This window comes from Panthera uncia, chromosome A2 (assembly GCF_023721935.1).
Source record: "Panthera uncia isolate 11264 chromosome A2, Puncia_PCG_1.0, whole genome shotgun sequence".
NCBI classification, from domain to species: domain Eukaryota; kingdom Metazoa; phylum Chordata; class Mammalia; order Carnivora; family Felidae; genus Panthera; species Panthera uncia.
Window position 1 is genome coordinate 10690606 of NC_064816.1, and position 20240 is coordinate 10710845.

The 20240-nt window shown below is 51.8% G+C and overlaps 1 protein-coding gene across 5 annotated transcripts in view; it reads right to left on the minus strand.

The window, feature by feature from the left end:
- Window positions 1-20224, minus strand: part of AKAP8L (A-kinase anchoring protein 8 like) — a 27190-nt gene extending 6966 nt beyond the window's left edge. Inside the window, exons 1-13 of one of the 5 annotated variants that reach the window (XR_007459812.1) lie at window positions 20099-20224; window positions 14386-14460; window positions 9901-9933; window positions 9362-9602; window positions 7061-7514; window positions 6869-6965; window positions 6716-6786; window positions 6302-6365; window positions 5267-5375; window positions 3675-3816; window positions 3472-3577; window positions 3330-3378; window positions 3110-3240 (exon numbers count right to left, since the gene is read on the minus strand). Coding sequence is in view for 4 of the 5 variants with exons in the window: in XM_049640082.1 (XP_049496039.1) it covers window positions 3110-3240; window positions 3472-3577; window positions 3675-3816; window positions 5267-5375; window positions 6302-6365; window positions 6716-6786; window positions 6869-6965; window positions 7061-7514; window positions 9362-9602; window positions 9901-9933; window positions 14386-14460; window positions 18822-18885 (1587 nt within the window). In the remaining variant the exon portion in view is untranslated. Of the gene's footprint in view, window positions 1-3109; window positions 3241-3329; window positions 3379-3471; window positions 3578-3674; window positions 3817-5266; window positions 5376-6301; window positions 6366-6715; window positions 6787-6868; window positions 6966-7060; window positions 7515-9361; window positions 9603-9900; window positions 9934-14385; window positions 14461-18821; window positions 18945-20098 lie in introns of those variants that run through there. The other 4 variants (XM_049640083.1, XM_049640081.1, XM_049640084.1 and 1 more) reach the window with 4 other exon arrangements.
- Between the last annotated feature and the right edge of the window lie 16 nt (window positions 20225-20240).

The window sequence follows — 20240 nt, forward strand, 5'->3', positions numbered from 1 at the left end:
GAGCCTGACGCGGGGCTCGAACTCACGGACCGCGAGATCGTGACCTGGCCGAAGTCGGACGCTTAACCGACTGCGCCACCCAGGCGCCCCTGTCAGCTTTCTTTTTAAAAGACATAATATTATGTAAAGCAGTAATTACACTGTTATTTTATCATTGGCTTTATGTTATTGGAACTACAACACATTTAGATAAAATACTATGTATAATGCTAATAACACAAAAATCTCCCATGTAGAGAGAGCTATATGTGAGTAACTTAATCCCACTGAAATTAGGTTATTGTACCTGACAGATTTTGAGAAGTTAATATGTGTAAGATAAGGCCTAGAGAAACTACTCAAAAAATAATGCCTAAAAATGTAGCACAAAAAATATCATTAAGGAAATTAAAAATTAATTAAAACCAAAACCAAACCAAAACAAACAACAAAAAAGCAATACAGGGGGAACAGAACAAGAAATGCAAATCTAATAATCTCAACAATAATATTAAATGTGAATGGATTAAACGAACCATTCAAAAGATCATCAAACCGGAGGGGAGGGTTCCTGGGTGGCTCAGTTGGTTAAGCATCCGACTCTGGATTTTGCATAATCGCGAGATTTGTGAGATCAAACCCCACATCAGGCTCTGCGCTGACAGCGCGGAGCCTGCTTGGGATTCTCTTGCTCCCTCTTCCTGCACACGCGTGCATGCGCGCTCTCTTCCAAAATAAATAAATAAACTTAAGGGAAAAAAAAAAGATGCTCAACATCATCGTCATTAGAGAAATCCAAATGAAAAATAAACCGTGGATACCATTTCAAACCCACTAGGATGGCTAGAATCAGAAAGAGAATAACCAGTGCTGGAGAGTATGAAAAAATTGGAACTCTCACACAGTTGCTGATAGGGAACAGAAATGGTGCAGCCACTCTGGAAAACATCTGGCTATTCCTCAAGAAGTTAAACAGTTACTTCTGACCCAGACATTCCACTCCTAGACACATACACAAGAGAAATAAAAACATATACCCACACAAAAGCTTGTACACAAATGCTCAAATATTTGTAACAGCATAATTTATAACAGCCAAAAAGTGAAAACAATCCAAATGCCCAAATTAATGAATGGGTAGACCAAAATGTGGTCTATGCATGCAAGAGAGTATTATTAGGCCATACAAAGGAATGAAAATCTGACACATGCTACCTGGATGAACCCTGAAAACGTTATGCTAAGTGGAAGAAGCTGATCACCGAAGACCATGTATTTTGTGATCCCATTTACATGAAATACCCAGAGACAGTATACAGAGACAAAGAGTATATTAGTGGTTGCCTAAGACTAAGGAAGCATGAAGCATGGGACAGGAGGGGTGGGGAGTGGGGGGAGAGGAATGACAGCTAAAGGGTTTCTTTCTGAGGTGATGAAAGTGTTCTATAATTGATTATGGTGATGGCTACACAACTGTAATATATTAAAAACTACTGCATCGTACAGCTTTTATGGGTAAATTGTATGATATATAATTTATATCTCAATAAAGCTGTTACCAAAAATAATAATTATAAGGTTTCCATTCATTTCCACAGTTGGAATCTCTAAAAATACGACATTGAAATTATACTCAAATCTTCACATATCAATGATTTCTGGTGCTTTCTAAGTATCTCTGTCTTTCCTCACCCTTCCAAATCCCTCCATTAGTAGTTATGGTTTTTTCTTTTTTTAAGTATATTTACTTGAGAAAGAGAGGGAGAGAGCAGGGAAGAAAAGAGAGAGAGAGAGAGAGAGAGAGAGAGAGAGAGAGAGAATCCCAGGTAGGCTCCAAGCTGTCAGTGCAGAGCCCGACATGGGGTTCAATCTCACGAACCACAAGATCACAACCTGAGTCGAAATCCAGAGTAGAATGCCTGATCAGCTGAGCCACCCAGGTGCCCCTCTTCTGTTCTGTAAACTTCTTTTAGGATCAATTTGGAGTTTATGTTTTACTAGCTATCCTCATATCACCTAGATTTCCCACATTTTAATATTATGCACGATCCATCCTCTGTCATCTGCTCTCTGCCTACCCCTTATCAGCTCCCCGTTCAAAACCCCAGTCATGGCAAGACCCCTACAAGATCTCCTCAACCACCTAACCGCATCCCACTGTTGAGAATTAGTGCACCAAGAAAGACCAGAAATGAATCTGATGGCCGTGGAAAAAAGTTGAGAAATGCTATTTCCTACACTTCCCCTGGTTGTCATCATCTGCCCATAAATCCCCTTCACCTTCCTCCAGGTGATGGCAGTCAAGCCTCACTCTGGCCCAGACCCGGTCCTAGACTTCTCAGCTCTCTCCCTACTGCACGGCCCCTCCATCCAGACCGGATCTCTAACAGCCACCACCACCTCAATCACAAAACACCCACCCTGACTTCTATGCTAGGCACTGGGGATACACCGGAAAACGAGACTGAATTTGTTCACCTTCTTGCCGGACTCGCTCCTTTCCCTGTACCATATACCTACCCCCCCACCTTAGCAGCAGCTCTGGCCACCCAGTTACCCAAGCCAGAAACCTGAGACATCCCAGACTCCCGGTCATTTCCTTTCTCCTCACTCGAAAAGCGGAGGCCCCCCTCTGTCTCGGTACTACAGCAGTTCCTCCACTCCCCGCTCCGCACCGTCTCCCTCCACACCAGGTGCAACACCAACTCTAACCCCGTCACAGCGCCTGACCTAAAAACTCTGCTGCCTACAGGAGTGAGCCCAGACCGTCATCCCAACCCTCGTGAACCTCTGAAGACCCCGACCCCTCCTCCAGCAGCACTTGCACTGCACACTTTTTGTTTGGTTTCTGAACCTATTCTGGCTGGTGGCCCCTATGCACACAGAGGCCCCCATATCCCATAGTGTTACAGTCCAGCTCTGATGACACCTCCCACACCTTCTCCCCATTTCCCTCGCCTCTCCCTGTAGCTGTACTGACTGCACTGGGCCAGAAATGTCTCTATCTGCCTGCCCTGCCACACTTCCTACAGTTCCTCATGGGGAGGCAGAGGTTATAACCCCAGGACCTTCCCAGACGCCTCACCAAGTCAACCCACAGGATGGCAGGAGAGCACCCGTGGCCACTCACCCTGCGGTTCCGGTTGTGATCCATGGTCTTGAGGTGCTTCTGGATGATCCCAAACTGCATGGGGATGAAGAGGTCACAGGCTGCACAGTGAGCTGCCTCTACCTTCTTCACAAAATGCTCCATGGCAATTTCTGTAGGGCGGAGAAGGAGAGTCACCACTGGTTCCAGGTGCCTAAGACAGACCCAGCAGTTTGGGAAAAACACCAGACCAGCTCCTCACCTCACCCTGCATTTCCACGTGGGCCTGAGGCTGTTCTCGCTGACCCTCCCTGGGGGAACAGAGGGGTGTCGTGACCCCACTCAGAACCAGAGGAGGGCAGGCTGAATCCCTGCCTAGTTGGAGTGAGATGGAACCTCCTTACCTTGGGTAAGATCTTGGTCTCTGTAGATCTGCTGAATCAGACCATCAAGATCCTCCACGGTTTTCCGGAGTTCCTCTGTCTTCTTGGTCTTGTTGGCGACGTATTCCTGCCAAAGACACCGAGGAGATCCAAGGATTGTGTGGCTGCTCTATGTTCCAAGGAGTCCGAGAAGCTAAGAGCAGCTGTGCCGCTCCAAGGCTCACCTGCAGGAAATCGGCTGTCTGCTTGGGGAGCTTGGTGCCTACGTATTTAAAGTGCTCCTTGTGGAACTTGCTATCGAGATGGCTGGCCATCTCCTCCTCGTAGAAGGTCCGGTATTTGCAGAGAGAACACACAAATTGGATCCTGCCACAGGAAAGAAACGAAGGGCTGAGGCCTCGAGGGTCCCACGGTACAGCGCTGCTGCCTCACCCAACCCAGTTGCGAGCCCTGAAACAGGCCTTGCTCACGGGCCTCTGTCGTTCGGTCCCGGCAGGGGGACAGGCTGGGACCAGTGGGGTTGGGAGTAGAAAGGGACAGAAAGTCTGCAGGCTGCAGTTACTGCAACGTGGGGGACAGGGGAGGAGCTCTTCCTTCCCAGACAGGAGGCTGAACCCTGAGGCAGCAGCTGCTGCAACAGGCAAGGAGTCGCTGGAAGGCTGCCGGTGGGCCTCTCTACCAAGGCTGGGCAGGAGCTTGTGCACTTGGCCCAGCTGGGGACCGGAAGGAAGGATGCCCTGGCGTGAGCCAGGTGGCCCTGAGGTGCAGAGTGGAGTACGCAGTCCCGAGGCAGGGCCCGAAAAGGTGCTGCATCTTCCTTCTGGGTCTGGGGGACTGAAAGGCCCAGCCCATCCTCTGCTCAGAATGCTTGGGGGTGGTGTCGGGAGGGATGGGAGGCAAGCAGGCCTGGGCTCCTGCTGCCTCATCTTCCTCTTCCAAGAAGAGACCAGTCTGAGCTGGAAGGAGGGCGCCCGCCTGGCCTGCCAGAGGGCAGCCTGGAGTCACCTGAGCGAGGTGCTCTGTCTGGGCCTGGTGTCCACAGCAGAAGCCCGGGGTCTGGGGCCTGAGCTGGAGCAGGCCGCCGTGGCAAGGGGCGGAGGAGGCCAGCCGCCACCGAGGCCTCGGGGCGGGTCCCTACCTCTGCCGGACGTCCTTATCTGGGCCACGGGGTCAGCTTTGTCTGGAGAGCCCAGGGGCCGGGCGCCGGCGAGGCTGAGGAAGGTCCAGCAAGAGCAAGAGTCTGAGGCGGAGGAGGAGGAGGCAAGCGCCAGTGCGGGAGCCCTGAGGGCAGACAGACCCGACCAAGGGGCGTGAAGGGCTCAGCCGCAGACAGGCCCGGCCTGACAGGGCCGGCGGGCAGGGCAGAGGGCAGGCCCAAGGCTGCCACAGCCCACAGGTGCTGCCATCTCTCCTGGGCGCGGCGACGGCCTCTTGGCAGCTAGCTGGGGTGGCACAGGCGCCTTGGACCTTGAGTCTCTGATGAGCTGGCCCCCTCCCGCAGGGGCAGCGGGCCCCCAGTGCACCTCGGGGCTCGTGCGCCGAGTGACCTAGCGCTGGAGCTTCTGGGCAACGGTGCCGAGCAGTGTCGGGTCTCAGGTCAAAGACGCTAGCGGTCGCCAGGCGGCCGCAGTGGGGCAGGGATGGAGTCAGGCCTTGGGAGCTGGGCCTGGCGGGAAGCAGGGTCCATGCACGGCCGAGCAGGTGGCAGCTCCCAAGGGAGGCCAGAGGGCGGCGAGGCGGCAGAGCTACGGCCCTGCTCTTCAGGCGGCAGCCCCCGAGCGAGGCAGAGGCAAAGGAATGGAGGGCAGCTGGTTACCTTTCCACCATGCGGTCTCGCTGCCGCTTTTTCTGCTTATCCTGGCTCTTCTTGCCTGCCTGCAACTTGCGCTTGATCTGGCCACTATCGTCCTGGGTGCTGAGGGCCCCTGTGGAAACAGAGGGCACAGTCACTAGCCTGGCTCCACCAGGTCAGGGCAGGCCCTGGGGCCTCTGGCTGGATCACCCGCCTTCTACTCCAGATAGTCCATCCTGAAAGCAGCTGTCCGAACAAGGACTCCGGCCACGAGCAGGGCTGGGTACCCTGGGCTGGGCAGGGAACCATTCTGGCCTAGGTCCTGAAGAGGGGAGGACACAGGCTGACCCCACCGCTCTCCAGAACACCCACATTCCACAGAGTGGGCCCCAGGGAGGCTGGAAGGCAAACAGAAGCCATCTCGGTGGGGACGCTGGCACAAGTTCAGAGGGGCCAGGTGGCGGGATGCAGGGAGGCCATGGCTGAGGCCTAAGTGCAGCCCCCAGAGGTAAAGACCCCAAAGCTCACAGGGCTCGGCCCACCCCCCACGGTGCACCGCGGCAACACTGGGCTGAGGCTGGATTTACTGTTAGGTACCTGCTGGCGCTCATCACTCAGGTAGGGGGACACGGACTCCCAACAGGGGCTGGAGAGGCGCTAAGGGAGAGGACACGCAAACCAGAGCCGTAAAAACTCCACCGAGGGTCCCAGCTCAGACACCAGCCACTGAGGACTCGGAGCTGTGCACTACTGGAGGGTAGGGCGTATGCCTGGGGTTCCCCCCAACTCTCTTGCTTGCTGCCCCCACCGAAAGGTAAAGCCAATGCGCTAGGCAGACAGGGACCACTGCCACCCACAGCCTCTGTCTGGGAAGAATGGGGGGGGGGGCAGAGTGAGAAGGAACAGAGGAAGAGGAGCCCCCCGCCAGCGCATGCCAGCCCCACGAGGGAGGGCCCCAGCTGGCCGCACATCTGTCACAGCCCTGCCCTCAGCTGGATCCCTCCAACTGTGAATGCCTGGAAGCGCCGCCCCAGCACCCGGGCCGCTCAGAAGACTCACCCTTTTCTGCATCCTCTTTGCTTTCTTCTTTGCCTTCTTCTTTTCCCTCTTCATCTTCTCCTTCCTAGAACACCATTTCAAACGCCCCACGTTAAAGCTTGTACAGTCATTTACAAAGGCTCTAAATGACAAGGCCCTGCTATGTACCAAGCACGGAGCCTCACATCCTCCCAGCAGCCCTTGCGCAGGGGGCTCATTCTACCGTCTCCTGATAAAGAAACCTGGGCTCTGGCTGTGTGGCCTGCTCGCAGCCCATGCTCTATCAGATCTCCACCTCTCTCGTGTTCGTCACACGTGCATGACCAGGATGGCCCGTGGCCTCCGTGGAAGGCCCTGCTCTGCAGCACAGGGGCTCAGCCAGCCCGCTCTTCACAGGCCCCACCTGCTGACAGCACACAGGGCCCGGCCACTTACTGCTCTGGAGCCCTTCTCCACAGCCTCAGCGCCTTCAGTGCCCTCTGCGGCCTCCCCCTCAGTGCCCTCATCTGAAAGGCAAAACAACACGAGTTCAGTCCAGGAGCTCCATGGGGCAGGGGACAGGGGCAGCAGCCCAGTGCCCTAGCTCACCATTATCTGAATCACTATTATCCGAGCAGTCCGTCCGGGTGGCTTTGCTGTCTGGCTCATCAGGACTGCCGCACTGCTTTCTCTTCTTCTTCTTGGTCTGGATCAGAGAGAGGGAGCTGCGTCAGGGCGGGTGGCTCTAGGACCCTCGCTCCACCCAGTCAGGGGCCCAGAGGGACGGCCTCCTCCACTCACCCGGAAGTCGGCTGTGGTCCAAGTCTTCCAGGTCCGCCTCATCTGCTTCATGCCATTGCCAAACCCGAAGCCAAAGCGGGAGCCACCTGGGAAGGTGCCCCCGCCACGCATGCCCTGGAACATGCTGTACTCGGGGATGATGTTCTGGGAGAAGAGGGAGGGCAGCCGGGAGGCACCAGGCATGCACTGGCCCCGGGCCCCCATAGGGTCTTCCCACATGCGCCCATAGCCCGAGGCCATCGGCCGGCCACTCCTGGAGTCCCGGGCCCAGCCCTGAGCCCGTGGGCCAAAGGTGTCGCCGCCACGCATGCGGAACTGGTCACGGTAGGCATCGTACTGGCCCTCGTAGGCCATTTCCATCTCGGGGTCAAGTTCGCCATAGTCGTAGCCTGACCGGTATAGGTCGCGCTCACTCAGAATGGCCCTCGAGTCACAGGCCTCATAGGAATCGTATCTGCAGAAGCAGGTGGAAAGCATCAGGGAGGCCCTCAGGTCTCCTTTCCCTTGGGTGTAGCCTACTGTTCCTGCCTTTCCCAGTAGCTCCCTGTCCTGGAGATGGGAAATCCCACTCTAACCCACCCCACCCTGTCAGAGAGGCACAGTGTTTAAAAATGCCAATAAAAAGGTTTCTTGGGAGCCCGTGCACCAGCCTGGGGACCCTAAGAAAAACGGACAATAGGGCGGAGAGGATCTCAAATAGGGGCAGAGATACCCCACAGCCCTTACGAAGCATGTACGTATGTATGTGGTAACCACAATGCCCAAGGCTGTACCTCAGGGTACAGAGCCAGGCAGCCTAGCACCCTGTGGTATGTGGGCAGTCCAGCACACGAATGCTTGTCCAAAAGGGCTGATAACGTCCATGAGAAACCCTGTGCCGGTCTCATCTCCCTTGGCTGAGGGAACTTCCAGCACTCCAAAGGTCCTCACCACCCAGAAGGACAAGGGAGACAAAGTGGAGAGGGTTTCCCAGGAAAGATGCTGTGAGTTTGCCCAGGGCCTAGAAAAAGAGCCCTATCGCATCAACCTTGTGGGATGGAACCCTCCATAGCAACTGGGAAGGCAGGCCAAACCTCCCTCCTGGGAGAAAGAGAGCGCCACACAAAGCTATTCTAACAGTGGGAACAGCCCACATACCCCCAGCCCTGGCCCCACACGTCAAGCAGGCCTGGGGGCCCCTCCATGCAAAGCTGGGCAGCCAAGCAGCAGCAGCAGCAGCTGCGGGAGAAGCAGCCGGCACCACCTGGTCACTCCCTCCCCTGTCCTGCCCCCCAGTCCCAGACTGCAGAAAGAAGGGGCACAAGTAGCCGGCACCTGCAGAGAAGGGGTCCACCTGGCCACTGAGCAAACAGCCAAGCCCCTCAGCTGCAAGCACAGCGGCTGCCAAGCAGGAGGACAGGGGGCATGTCTGGGGCTCCCCCCACCCTTTTTGCTTGCGACAGAGCCAGAGCATGAAAGTCCCTCTGGCAGCCTCTGCTCCCCAGTGGCCCCGGGGCCTCACCTGAACCCACCAGTGCCCAGCTGGACCCCTCCTTACTCTCTGTTCTCCTCCCATCTGTCAGCTGGAGCCACGAGGCTGCCCCACACCATCACATGCCCTCCTCACTGAAGCCTCTCACTAGGGCACAAGGACTTCTACGCCGGCACCAGTTTAGACAGTAACAGACGCCCACCACCTGATGCTGTGGAATCAGGCAGGTCTAGGTGGCAGGCCCAGCTCTACCACCTGCTCCTAGGTCCCTTTGGGCAAGGGATGTGACCTCTTGTGCTTTGAGCATGAGGACAACAACAGTGCCTCACAAAGGTGCTTTTGAGGCCCAAGAGGCACACGTGGGTCAGGCTCAGAAGAGCAGACAGGAAGTGTCCACATCTGCTCTGTCTCTTAGGTGGGGATGGCCCAGCTCGCTGTGGTCCGCCCCAAGGACTCATCCCCCCCACCAGCCCTATCTGAGGATACAAAGCCTCAGGAGAACTCCTCCAAATGGCCGTCTCCAGAAGGAGGGGTCACTTAACACTCTGGTCCTGAGAAGAGCCATTTGGAGGATAGCGAAACCAGCCCTGTTAGGGCTTGTTCCTCACCCTACAAGCTGGGGGAGAGGCTGGCCACCAGGCAATTGCAAGGGGCAGGGAGGGGGCTCAGGCCAGAGAAGGGAAGTGCACTGGACCCCAAGCAGTCTCTGGGAGCCCCAGCTGCAAAGCAAGAAGAAAGGAAGCAGACACAGGAGGCGGTTCAAAGAGGGAGACGCCAGTAGGCAGCAGGCGTCCCTGCAGAGTCTCACCCCTGGGCAGACACCCACTCACCTTTCTCCACCTGAGCCGTACATGCCTCCTTGTATCATGTCTGTCTCCAAGTGTGGCACCATATCTAAGCGCTGGTTAATTCTGGACAAAACGGAATCGGCACTGGCGCTACCCGCAGCACTAGGGTTTGTATTTGTGTCAGAGCTAGGCATTTCCCAAGAGTTTGAAGTGGCCATACCATACCCATAGTTGGTGGTGTTATCCTGGCCATAGCCATAGCCATAGCCATAGTTCTCGTAGCCTGCAATGAGGAAGACAGAGACAGACAGAGATGGCAGGGATAGGGAGAGGAGACGCACACAGACACGGCAAGACAAACACAGAGACAAGGACATCTGTCACAGAGACAAAATGGGGACCCTAGCCACCTCAGGCTGGGTGGGCCCTAACCACAGGACCTCCTGTGAAAGAGCAGCTGGCCCCAGAGTCCCCGGGCCCCCCGAAGGTACCTCCCGATACACTTTGGGCAAGCTGGGCAGTGGTAGAAACACAACCAGTTTAATCCCAAGGGACAGGAGAGCCATCATGGGAATACTTGCCTCTGTTTGTCCCAGAGTTCCAAGTTCCATATCCTACAAACAGTAAAAGCGTAATTACATCTACAATTGATGACAATACAACAAGAGCTTACTTCAGACACAAAGATGATGATTCCCAGTATCTGACTGATTACAGAAGACTGAATCCCCCCCGGGAAGCCCTGAGCTTCAGAGCACTACATAAACGACCCAGGTCACTCCCTAACCCTGGTGCCCAAACTTCTGTGGCTCTGACCAGCTCTTAAGGGCCCCCTCCTTGCCAACACTGTCAGCTAAGGAATTGGCTCTTTACACTCCTCCCCGAGGAGCCAGAATTAGATTACCCCAACTTCCTGCTAAGCACCAATCAGAAGAGGAGACTGGATGCCGGTGCCTCACCGACAGTGCTGTACAAGAAGTTCGGCACAGAGCCCACATCCACTCTGAAAATCACATCACTCAAATCACCCAAAAAAGCCATCTGGAACAGAGAAACTGACCATCCTACTCTTCCAAGCATATGCCTTAACAAGGAGGGCCACCATATCCTTGAATTGCATGTGTGTGCAATGCTAAAACACGTTAGCAGAGGTAAGGACAAGGCACAACTCCTACCTTTCAAAAGCTATTGAGAGGACGATCTGGATTATAAACCAAATATCCTCTGGATTTTATCACAGCACATGAGAAAAATCAATTCCTTCAGGAACATAAAGCCAGTGAGAACTGACAAAGTGCAAAGCCAAGTGGGAATTCCAAGTCAAGCAAACACGGTTCCTCTCCCCAGAGGAGTCTACCAGAACAGGTGACCACTTTCCCCATGTCTCTGGGGAGACTCCAGACTTGCCTCCTACTCCCTATTGTCTCTACCTTGCAGATAGACAAGACATGTTCATCCCAAGGCAGGGACCAAAGCTCAGTGAGATGGCAGCATGATGGATGGCAAGAGTCCAGCCACAAGAGAGCAAGAGTGTATTAACTTGAAAAGATGGAAAAGCGCAGGCCAGGCGTAGACCCGAGGTCCTACACTCAGGTTCCTCCTCAATCCAGCACATAAACAGAATGGGTAGGTGTCAGAAACCAGCAAAGAACCCTAGGTGACCATTAAATCTAATGCACCTCGAGTGCCAGAGCTCACAAAGCAAAAATCCTTTCAGTTGGGAAAACCAAAGCAGAGGCTTCTCCTTCATTCAGTTTTTCAACTATCAATTGGAGAACGCAAAAGCACAGGCTGGCAGTGCTGGGCACGGCTCAGGCCGAGAGCACTGCTCACTAAAGGAGCCACTTCTAACTAGAAAGCAGCAAAGAGACAGCCCAGAGCAGGAAATCAGGCGAGAGACGAGTGGAGTGGCAACGGAGAGTTCTGACAGGCAAGAAAAGAGGCTGGCAGAAGCACACAAGGAATAATACACACTTCGCTGAAGCAGCTAACAAGAGCCCAGTCGTGTGGATGTTTGCACCAGGAACAGTGGACACCAGCTATTCAAAAGGAGAAAGGACTGGGAAGCACAGGCAGACCCACTGGGGCTCTGCTTGTGAGGCCTGTATATGGTCCCCCAGAGCTTTAGCCACCGAAAATCTGCCAGCACAGAGCAGGGAAGCACAAGGAAAGGAAGCAGGAATGGGCACTAACTCTGTAAACACAAGGACAGGTGGGTGGACAAGTAGGTGATGGCCCAATGACAGGCCTCAGCAAGCACTCTCCAGGTACTACTTGCTATGTCCAGGGCAACTCAGACTCTCTGAAGGGCTTCCCCACAAGGTGCCTTCAAAGGGAAACCATTGTCTACACTATGAGGCCTGGGGAGTCCCCAAGACCTGTCCCTTCCAAAAGAACATCACAGCTCACTTCCACCCCCAGAGGGGATGAGACCAGTGCTGACATAGGGAATTTTAGGGACGTAATTTTTTTAATAAGAGAAAAATAAAAGCAGATGGTCACCATAAGCAAAACTTATAGAACAAAAACATAAAACAATGGAAATGTTCAACTTCAAGGAAATAGTTATCCAGATTACAGCCTACCTTCTCGGTGACAAAGCTCACATAGGCATCAAAAAAGAATCCACTGGGGTGCCTGGGTGGCTCAGTCGGTTAAGCATCCAACTTCGGCTCAGGTCATGATCTCACCACTCGTGGGTTCGAGCCCCGCATCAGGCTCGGTGCTGACAGCTCAGAGCCTGGAGCCAGTTTCGGATTCTGTGTCTCCCTCTCTCTCTGCCCCTCCCCCCCGCCGCCCCCCCCCCCCACTCTGTCTCTCTCTCTCAAAAATGAATAAACATTAAAAAAAAAAGAATCTGTTAAGCCTTACATAGTATGAGGAAATGCTTCTAACAGTAAGCAAATAAAGGAAGACAGACAATTCTATCCACCCATAAATTATTCAACTACCTAAATTAGGAATGCTGACAAAAGTATTAAAATGGTGGGGCACCTGGGTGGCTCTGTCAGTTGAGTAACTGACTCTTGGTTTCAGCTGAGGTCATGAGTTCACGGTGGGGAGTTCGAGCTCCGCATCAAGCTCTGTGCTGACTATGCAAAGCCTGTTTGGGATTGATTCTGTCTCCTGTCTCTGCCCCTCCTCAACCCTCTCTCTCTTTCTCAAAAATAAATAAATAAATGATAAAAATAATAGAATAAAATAAAATGGTGGGGTCTCGAGTGACTGTTTTTCAAAATGTTATTTAAAGTTGCTCTATTGCTCTTGTAATTTAAGCCAGAAGGAAATATAAAATGGCCTTTATTCTTTCACACGACTGCCTACGTAAACCTCAAAAAAAATTCATACAGATTATAAGAATAAGTGAGCTTAGCAAGGTTTATTACAAGGTCAATAAATAAAAATCAACCCAATTTCTTCACATTATCAATGACTGATTGAAAACTGAAGCTTTAAAACGTACCATTTACCTTGGCACTGACAGTAGGAAATATTTGGGTGTAGATATAACAAACTACGTGCAGGATCTGTGTTTTGAGAACTACAAAACTCTAATGAAAGAAATCAGGCTGGCTCAGTCTGTAGAGCATGCAACTCTTGATTCCTGGGTTGTGAGCTCAAGTCCCATGCTGGGTGTAGAGATCACTTAAAAAACAAAATCTTTTTAAAATTTATTTTGTTTAATGTTTGTTTATTTTTGAGAGAGAGAGAGTAGGGGAGGGGCAGAGAGAGAGGGAGACAGTCCCAAGCAAGCTCCACACTGTCAGCGCAGAGCCTGACACGGGGCTCAAACCCACGAACTAGGAGATCATGACCTGAGTGGAAACCAAGAGTCAGACGCTCAAATGACTGAGCCACCCAGATGCCCATCTTTTTTATTTTTATTTTTTTAAGTTTACTTATTTAGAGAAAGAGAGAGAGAGAGAGAGAGAGAAAACACACAGGCGTGATAAATTGGACTTCATCAAAATGAAGAACTTTTGTTCTTCGAAATTCACTTGACAAGAGTAGAGATGATCCTCAGGCTGGGAGAAAAGATTTGCAAATGGCACATCTGTTAAAATGCTTGTGCCCAGAATTTATAAACCAGAAGGAAAATAATTCAAAAAAGATGTGCAATCTGGACCGTTGTTTGATTAAAAGGGGTGAGGCAGACAAGGCAGGATAGGGAAGCCATACAAACCAAGTCGCTTCTCATTTATGAAATACCAGATACCTCCATACTCAATTTCAAAACATTCTCTAAGTCTCCCTCTCCCCCGGGACCAGATGCTAATACTTCAGGGAGCTTACTTATGTCCACTGATTCAGTGACTCTTGAGGTAATGTCAGGGTGTAGGCTTGGTCTTTCCCCAGACCTTAGTAGTAAAACAAATTACCCATCTCAGCAATCAAGGCATTATCCTTATTAATTCCAAAGAGGGCTCCTTCTCACAGACACCAACAGTCACAGACCACAGAAAGACTGGTTTTATTGGCAGTCAGGGTTGCCAGAGCATACCCAGAGAACATCTGTGGATTCTGTTGAGTGGCTATTTCTGAATTAGAGAATTAGCGTGTCTGATCACAACTGAGAAATCAATCGGACATTGTCCCTCAACCCTATGTGAGGAACCCGCTGGCTTGGGACGGTCTGACTGTCTCTAAAAACCCTGCTAGATTCAGACAGGCAGCTTCTCTCGTACAGAGGTCCCACACACTACATTGAAGCTAAACTGATGGTTTGGTTTCTAGCTCAGACCATCCTTTGGACTTTGGCCACTCTCCTTCCCAGACCCTCAAGGGAATTTTCTGAAGCCAGACTTTTGTCACAGACCGTATGTGCTTCTAAGAAAATGTTACGGGGGTCAAAGGAACCAATCATTTACAGCTCCAAGAACTCTAGCCTGCTCAGTCAGCAGCCATCTTTCCCATAATTGTCTCCAAGGGAAGCACCGGCTATTCTAACAGCCCACCACACCATTTTATACAAGTTTGCATTTGGAAAAGCAAGGCAGGACAAAGTCAAAGGCAACTGAGAAGACACCAGAGCACGCACCCTCTGGTTCCCAGGGGCCCACACTTACCATAGTCACAGGTAGGCTGAGCGCTCGTGTCTGAGTATGTCGACTGCAAAGTGGTTTCAGATCCTTGGACAAAGCCTAAATATATGCACAGTGTGGTTAATTTCCCCAAACCAGCCATGTGGAGATGACCTAAGATTACCCTTTGGTGTAGACTGGCTGGCAGGCCCTCTCCTCAATGGAAAGCCGCCAAAAATCCTAGCTTCTGAACACTTTAATTATACCTCCAGAACATATTAGCCAATGAAAAGATAGGCTATATTTAACTTGCTACACCAGAAGAACTGGACAAACAAAAGTTTAAACACTGTAAACCAAAACTTCGTTTTGATAAATCAGTACCCAAACCATTCAGTTAAATGAGAAAAATACTTACATCAAATGACTGAAACATGAGCCAATTCAAACAAGGATGGGACTTGGTTCTGAACAATACTAAGGCAAATAACACCCCTCCCCTTCCCCCAAATCTGACACCAAAACTGCTTTGTATTTTTTCTCATTAAAAAAACGTGTACATTACCTCCTCAATGCAATTACTTGGGGTGAGCACGTTTATATTGGGTAAATATTATACATGGCATGTGTATTCCTGTTTTCTCAACTCTCAAACGATTTCTTAGCTTAAAATGAATTAGTACCAACTAAAGAAAACTTAAACCTCTACCAGAAACTACTCTTAAATGATGAACCCTGATAGTATTGTTAAAATTACATTTAAAAATATTATTTTTAGGGGCGCCCAGTGGGTCAGTTGGTTAAGTGTCAACTCCTGGGTTTTGGCTCAGGTCATGATCTCAGGGTTTGTGAGTTTTAAGCCCCTCATCAGGCTCTGCACTATCAGTGCAGAGCCTGCTTGAGATTCTCTCTCTTCTCTCTCTGCCTCAAAATAAACAAACATTTAAAAAATGATAATAAAATATTATTTTTAAGTAATTTACCCTTAGCACTGAAACTATGAAGGATACCATAAGAGGCAATATTTGCCTTTTCTCAGCAGAGCCAACTCCTGACAAATTAAAGCCAATGACTTTGACAGCTTTTTTACAGCAAAAGCATACACCAAGTGCCTCCCCTCGGGGTGGGCATTCACATGTTGACAGTCTCTCTAGCTCATCTTTTAAGACCAAAGCAACAAAGATGGCCGCCAACATCAGCCAACACTGAACAAGTGTCTCCCCCGCAGGGCGCTAAGAGCCTTTTTATTTTATTTCATCCTCACCACAGCCAACAAAGGGGACAGGGCCAACATCCCTTACCCTGCAATTCCAAGTCCAAAAAGGTCTGAAAACCAAGTGTTCTCCTCAAATGTGGTGCCAACACTCATTGTGGGGCAAAACTGACCTGTGAGGATAATTACGATTTTTCTTTACCCAATTTGGTACAGAAATAATGCGTTTAGTTACAGGGTGCTACCCCAGACCCCAAGTGCTGTGGAATGTCCTTCTCTCAAGCTAGAACTCCAAAATATACCCAGCTCCAAGGGTTTCAAATAAAGATCGGTGGACCCACACTTTAGCCTTACTTCCCAGAGGAGGGAATTGAGACTGGGCAGTGGTGAAGGAGAGAGTCCTAAGTATCCACCCAAACCTCTTCACCTTTCCTAATGAAAGAGGGGACATTGGAATGGATTCCCTCCAGGGGCCATCCCAACACGCCTACGACATAAGCACTGTCCACAAGAAACACTGGAAGCGTGCTCTGTACGGTTCACCCGGGGGGAAGCCCCACAGTGTACACATAAGCAGCCTGCGTTTACCTTCTCCGTTGTTTGCTCAACTAGCTTTCTGAAACCTGTTTGTTCAGCAATATGGCCCCCCGCAAAATGGCTCCAGACTTCAGCTACTGTGGTTTGTACACAGTGCAGCCGCAGCTGGAACCTACCACACCCTGACAGGATTACTAACTGGAACGCAGTACGAAAGCTGCAGAGCAAAAGATCTATGTCTATTCAAAGGAGAGGCGCCCTAGTTCTTCCCTGGGAAAAAGGAAAGACAATCCACCAAACCTGCAGAGGTCAATGGCAACCTCTGCTCTAGTTTGGTCCTCCCCATGTTAACGTTTTGTTCCACGATACTGTCTCTAGAGCAAATTAAGCTCCAAGTATGAATAAATTTTTGTCCGTTCCAACCTTCTCTCCTTGGCTTGGTTTACCAGCCTGATCAGCTCTAGATGAGAAAATAAAATAAGCAAGGGTTTGACCCTACAAACCTAAGGCTCAGGCATGGATTTATAATTATGTATCATAACTCCTCCTTCTTGGTCAGACTGACATCTTTTTTACTCAAAAATACACAAAGCTTCTCAGGGTTTTTTTTTGTTTTTTAAGTTTATATTTATTTTGAGAGGGGGAGAGAGAATGTAAGCAGGGGAAGGGCAGAGAGAGAGGGAGAGAGAATCCCACGCAGGCTCTGCGCTGAGTCACCCAGGCTCCCCAAGCTTCTTTTTTTATTCCCCAAGTTTTATTCTTTTTTTGGAAGGAGATTCTTTGAAGACATGACAAAAAGTGATAAACACCAGAGGTCAGGGCACCTAGGTGGCTCCCTGGGTTAAGTGTCAGACTCTTGATTTCTGCTCAGGTCATGATCTCCTGGTTGGTGAGTGAGTTTGAGCCCCGCGCCAGGCCCTGTGCTGACAGTGCGGAGCCTGCCTAGGATTCTCTCTCGCCTCTCTTTCTCTGCCACTCCCCTGCTCATGCGCGCCCACTCTGGCGCGCTCCCTCTCCCCCTCTCAAAATAAACAAACATTTAAAAAATTCTAAGAACTAGAAGACAACTGGAATGAAGTTAGGTTGCCTCCAGCCTGATGGTAACCAGCCTCCAAGATGGCCTCTTCGGATTCTTGCCTCCTGACATTCCGCTGTCCCTTCCCAAACTAATAGAGGTAGCCCGCGTAACCAGTAAGACCGCAGAAACCTTGGAGCATGACTTCCCAGGCTCTGCCTTGCTCTCTTAGATCATTCACTCTGGGAACAACAGCCCAGCACGTTGTGAGGAGACGCAGGCAGGCTTGTGGACAGGCCCACTCGGTGGGGAACCAACAGCTAGCATCAACCTGCCAGCTGTGCGAGTCTGAGTCACCTCAGAGGAGGATCCTTTGGCCCCGGGCAAGCTTTCAGATGAGTACAGTCCCAACGACATCTAAAACGTAACCTCATGAGAGATCCCAAGCCAGAACCATTGAGCTGAACCACTTGTGCATTCCTAACACCACCAAACACTGTGTGAGATGAATGTTCTTATAAAAGGACTGGTAGTAGTGTTTCAGACCTTCCTCTGAAGGCCTGATTCTGCATTTTTCTCTCCTGTTTTTCCACTGCTCTCATCCTTCCCCTCAGTGCCACAGACAGGGCCTCCTTTCCCAAGTACACACAAAGAGACTGAATTCAGTGGCGCCTGGGAGGCTCAGTCCGTTAAGCGTCCGATTTCAGCTCAAGTCATGATCTCACGGCTAGTGAGTTCAAGCCCCACGACGGGCTCTGTGCTGACATTACAGAGCCTGGAACCTGCTACAGACTCAGTGTCTCCCTCTCTCATTGCCCCTCCCCCGCTTGCGCACGGTCTCTCAAAAATAAAAACAAACATAAAAAAGTTAAAAAAAAAAAAAAGAGAGAGAGAGACTAGATTCAAAAGCTGGACAGATTATCAAAAAAAAAAAAAAAAAGCTACTGTAATCATTTTCTATGCGTAATAATCATGGTAACATTTGCGTCAAGTCCTCCAGAATTCCTCCTTAAAGGCAAAGAGTTGTCTGAAATGTGACTTAAAAAGCTTTTGACTTTAGTGGTCTACTTCTTTAAAGGGAAAGACTCACATTATCAAGCTGCTGTGGTTTTCAGTTGATCAAGACCAAGGAAAAAGTAATCATCGCCCCATTAGCCTGACTCCCTCAGTGAGCCAGGAATTAAAGCCTACCAGATCTGGAGTTGAACTTGAGACCTGGCCATTAGCGGCCTAACTCGGTCTCCTTGTCTATAAACGTAAAATGCTCCCTCATTGAGCTACTCCACAGCACCCGACCATCCATCTTCTGGTTTCCTCAGCAGTCTCGCCCCTAAAAACCAAAGAACTGTCTTCCACCTCCTGGTAAGACTTGGAGAAAACGATTGCATCTCAATTCCGGAGTTGTCAGCCGCGACCCGACTGACTTTCTTCCTGAACCAGGAAAGCTACGGAAAGGCTAGGGCAGGGCTGTCCAACCTCGGCACTACTGATAATCCACCGTGGCGGGGTCCATCTGGCACGGCACAGGATGGTCAGCAGCATTCCTGGCCTCTACCCCCCAGATGAGGGAAGCAACCCCACCCCCGGATGTGACAACCCAGAACACCTCCAAACACCGCCAAACAGACCGGGGGTGGGGTGGGAAGGCAGAATCGCCCCTGGTTGAGAACCACCACCGGGCAAAGGGATGGTTACTCGAAAAGCTAGGGTTCTCACCAAGCTCCTGGCCTGGGGGCCGGAAGAGGGAGGCCTGGCACCACTTCCCTGCGGAAACCAACATAAAACAGCCTACAGAGCGGCCCCAGAGGCTCCGGTTCCATCGTCAGCCCCCGAACATTCTAAGCAGAATGTAGGTTACCTGGCAACCACACTTTCACCAGCCGGGTACCCCCATTAAAACGGGGGGGGCCTCGTCTATGGCTCCGAGCTGAGAGGCCTCATCTGTTACTGCCAAAGGCAAACCCAGGCGGCCTTTCAAAGTCCTCCAGGGATAATTTACACTCGCCCAAGCATCTCCCAGGGCCCCCTCTCTCTCGATCTCATCAGCCACCCTCCCCTCTGCTCAAATCCCACCGGCCTCCCTAGCTGCTCATCTAACAAGCCAGGCCGTTTCTGCTCCTGGGCCTTTATGCCAACGGCACCCCTGACCAGACACCCTGAACTCCCCCTCACTCCATTCAGGTCTCTGCCCAAATGTCGCCTCTTCACAGCGAGCCCAACCCCCTCCCCCTGACCCCCCGCAACAGAGCAGCCCCCGCGGAGTACTGACCGCCGGGGAATACATCCTATATTCATTTGTTTTCCTGCTAAGATCTGCCCGTTAGCTGCTTGAGGATTTCCTGCCAATATTCCAGCGCCTGTTCAGCACCTGACACGATGAATCTGACAGATGGTGAATGAATTGACACAGAAGCCGGTCACTCCTCGCAAGGTTCAGGCTCAGCCCTTTGGCCCCGAGGCTCCCCGCTCGGCCCGAACCCTGCAAAAATGTACTGATCGCCTGGGGCCAGGAGCCTTTCCTAGCCCGGAGCACGCAAAGGGGCTGGGAGGGGTGGGTGGCTGCGGCGTTTTGCAGGGAAACTGCGCGGGGGGCAGGGTGCGGCAATGGCGACGGCAGCCAGGCCCGCCGACCGATCTCAAGGGCTAAGGACCCGAAAAAGGGTGGCCTGAATCTGGGTCTGAGGAGACCGGGCCAAGGGCAGAGGTGAGGGGCTCAGAGAACGCAGGCGCCCAGGCCAGGGCCCTCGGACACCGGTGACAGAGGCCAAGACCTCGGGCTGCCGAGAGCCAGGACGCTAAGCCGCAAGCACAAAGAACTGAGACGCCAAGGCGCGAGGGGGGCGAACCTGAGGCGATGGGCCCGCGGCGCCATTTTGTGACCGCAGAGAGGGCAGCGTCCAGGCCCCGGGGGAGGTGTGGGAGAGCCCGGTGCGGCTCTGGCACGTCCCTGTCCCTCCCCACCCGACGCCCGACCCCTACCCTGCCGGGCCCACCTGTATAGCTCATGGCAGCAGCTAACACCACAACCAAGGACTCAGGCAGCTGCCCCACACGTCCGACGCCGGGATAGCGGCGGCGACAATCCCCGGGGCCCCTTCTAACACAACCGAACCCGCCTCCCAACCCCATTGGCTC